Source organism: Cyprinus carpio, chromosome B19, assembly GCF_018340385.1.
Source record: "Cyprinus carpio isolate SPL01 chromosome B19, ASM1834038v1, whole genome shotgun sequence".
Taxonomy (NCBI): Eukaryota; Metazoa; Chordata; class Actinopteri; order Cypriniformes; family Cyprinidae; genus Cyprinus; species Cyprinus carpio.
Window position 1 is genome coordinate 3,922,799 of NC_056615.1, and position 3,399 is coordinate 3,926,197.

A 3,399-nucleotide genomic window follows, 5' to 3' on the forward strand; every position below is an offset into this window, starting at 1 on the left:
TTTTTGGTAACGCTTTATTTTAAGTTATCTTTGTTATATTATAATAACAATTAATTATGCATAATTCCATGCAAGTAACTCTAAACCAAACCTTAATTCTAAACCTAACCATACAGTAAGTTCATGTTAATTAATATTAATATTAAATAATATGGCACCTTAAATAAAGTGTGACCTATTTTACACAAAAGGCCTGTATCTTAAACGGGTTTCATTGACTGATCAAACACTTCAACGCTTTGTAACGGGCCTCGATGTATGTCAAGAATATACTTTCCGATTTGTGGCGACATGTTATCGGGCGCTATTAGGGCGCGATGGGCCTGGTCTGGCGCAGCGGGTCACGCCCCGTGACAGCGGGAGCTCCGGATATCGGCCCTTTAAAAAGGCTCCGGCGCGTTAAAAGGCAGATTGAGACGCGCTGTCACAGCATCGCACCCCACCGGGATTTAGTGATTTTGGACTTCTATTGATTTTATCGAAAATATGTCTTCCTCGAGTCCCGACCAGCGCCTGGATCACCTCCTGAGCGCCGTGAAGAGCGAGTTTCAGGAGGGCAGCGAGAAGGGCGACGCGTCGGAGCGGGATATTAAACTTTCCCTAGAAGACGCGGAGTTATGGAGCAAATTTAAAGAGCTCACCAATGAAATGATTGTCACTAAAACTGGAAGGTAAGTTGAGATTGGACGAGATGCAAGAAAATATGGTGGTTTTGCACTTTTTTTTTTTATGAATGCACCTACTCTAGGCTATCTAAAAAAAAAAAAAATAACAATAATAATAAAAAAAAAAAAAAAATCACGAACACTGGTTGTGAAATTTCGCGTCGGTCATCGTTATGGTTACTATCGCTTATTAGCGGTCTAATTCTGTCGGCCGATAATAGTCGATAATTAGATAATAATACTTATTCTTATCGAGTGCATTGAGTTTGAATGCTATTAAAATGTTTTTGACCAGTCTTTGTTTCTTCTTCTAGGCGAATGTTTCCCGTGCTTAGGGCCAGTGTCTCCGGTCTGGACCCCAACGCTATGTACTCGGTCCTGCTGGACTTCGTGGCGGCCGATAATAATCGGTGGAAATATGTGAATGGTGAATGGGTGCCGGGAGGGAAACCTGAGCCTCAGAGCCCGAGCTGCGTCTACATCCATCCAGACTCACCCAACTTCGGCGCGCACTGGATGAAAGCACCCATCTCCTTCAGCAAAGTCAAACTCTCCAATAAACTCAACGGAGGAGGACAGGTACATAAATACATAAATAAATACGTAAAATAATGAAGTAATTTATGATATTATTTAATATTATATTGTTTATATTATATTCAGTATGAAATTTCATAACCGTTATTTTTTAGATTATGTTGAACTCCTTGCACAAATACGAGCCCAGGATTCACATAGTGAAAGTGGGTGGGATCCAGAAAATGATCAGCAGTCAGTCTTTTCCTGACACTCAGTTTATTGCGGTCACAGCTTATCAGAATGAAGAGGTGAGTGTTTGTTAAATAACGTTTGGAATGCGTTCTCAACCTTTAGAATGTTGCATAAAGAACATTTTCCTCTATATTAAGTTGCTTTAATTCATTTTCAGATCACAGCTCTGAAGATCAAGCACAACCCATTTGCCAAAGCATTCCTGGATGCCAAAGAAAGGTATACTATTACTTGACGATAAAATTGATTTAGATTTTGTTATGTACTTATTAACATCATTAAAACTGAACTTTATTTGCTGTCACATCAACAGAAGTGACCACAAGGACGTCCCAGACCACAGCACTGACAACCAGCAATCTGGATACTCACAACGTGAGTTAACTACTAAAACTCCCCTCAAACACTGCCTTATAGCATATTTAACACACGTGTCTTCCTCCAACAGTCGGTGGCTGGTTCCTGCCCAGTAATGGCCCTATGGGCCCCAGCAGCAGCCCTCCTCAGTTCAACGGAGCCCCCGTTCACTCCTCTGGCTCGTACTGCGAGAGATACTCCAGCCTGAGGAACCACAGAGCTGCTCCGTATCCCAGCCATTACCCCCACCGCAGCACCACCAGCAGTAAGAGCACATTCACTCTCCATTATACACTCTTAAAAATAAAGCTTCTTGATTGTCATCGATGGTTCCATGAAGAACCTCAAACATCCACGGAAACTTTCCATTCCACAAAACGTTCTTTAGATTTTTAGAATGTTCTTCATACCAAGAAAAAAAAGGTTCTTTAGATTTTTAGAATGTTCTTCATACCAAGAAAAAAAAGGTTCTTTGGATTTTTAGAATGTTCTCGAAACTGAAAAAAAGGTCCTTTTAAGAACTATTTACTGAAAGTTGTTCTTTGGCATCACTGTGAAAACTCTCTTTTGGAACCTGAATTTAACAAGTGTAGTTTCTTGGACCAGAAAGGTTTTTATTGTATATTTTGATCCATTTCTTTGCATGTATTTATTGCTTGTGATGTGTTTGTAGATAACTACATGGACAACTCTTCAGGAAGTCTGGCTTCTCATGATAGCTGGTCGGCCCTGCAGATACCCAACTCCAGTGGCATGGGCCCCCTGGCCCACAGCACCAACACTACCTCCAACACCAGGTCAGTGCTTCTACATCTAAACAAAGATCTCTCGAGGTGGATTCACTGGCTAACTGTGTGGTTCCTGTGTTACAGCCAGTACCCAAGCTTGTGGTCCGTTGCGGGGACGACCCTCACCCCCTCGGGCTCAGCATCGGGGTCCATCTCGGGCGGCCTGACGTCTCAGTTCCTGCGCGGTTCCTCGGTGTCCTACTCGGGGCTGACCTCCTCTCTGCCCGTGTCCTCTCCCTCCTCTATGTATGACCCGGGCCTGAGCGAGGTCGGCGTGGGGGACGCTCAGTTTGAGAGCTCCATCGCCAGGCTTACAGCGTCCTGGACGCCTGTGGCCCAGAGCTACTGAGATCCATCAGACTGTGACTCTCAGGACTCGATCTGAGGTGAAGATCTCGTCGTTTCGACAATCAGAAGGCCTGTGCGAAAGGAAACGAGTTGATTTTCTTAATTCATATCTGTATGGTATCGTGGCACGAAGTAATGACGAGAGACAATCACTTAATCATAGAGTATCTATAGTTGCAAAAACCATTTGGGGCCAATTATGGTGTTTATTGTTCTTAATAATATTATCTAAAAGATTAATAAGACCAAATCATGCTGTTGACTGACTAAAATGTATATGTGTGTAAATAAATAGAAATGAATGCCCATTTTCATGGTTTTACTGGATGTAACAGTAACATGTGCTTTCTGTAGAGCAGGAGAAAGACAGACTTTAGTTTGAAATGGTGAAAACAGTTTGAGCTTCGTCTGCAGTCCATCCTATAGAGAAATAATTTGTACATATCTATCTATTTGTATTTGTTGGACTC

General features: G+C 42.4%; 1 protein-coding gene across 1 annotated transcript; it reads left to right on the plus strand.

Annotated features, from left to right (window-relative positions):
- The first annotated feature begins 388 nt into the window (after positions 1-388).
- On the plus strand, positions 389-3,399 carry tbxta (T-box transcription factor Ta). Its single transcript, XM_042745729.1, has 8 exons — positions 389-671; positions 980-1,244; positions 1,358-1,492; positions 1,594-1,655; positions 1,750-1,811; positions 1,885-2,058; positions 2,467-2,590; positions 2,666-3,399. Exons 1-8 carry the CDS (start codon positions 487-489, stop codon positions 2,928-2,930), a joined length of 1,272 nt encoding a protein of 423 aa, XP_042601663.1. The 5' UTR covers positions 389-486; the 3' UTR covers positions 2,931-3,399.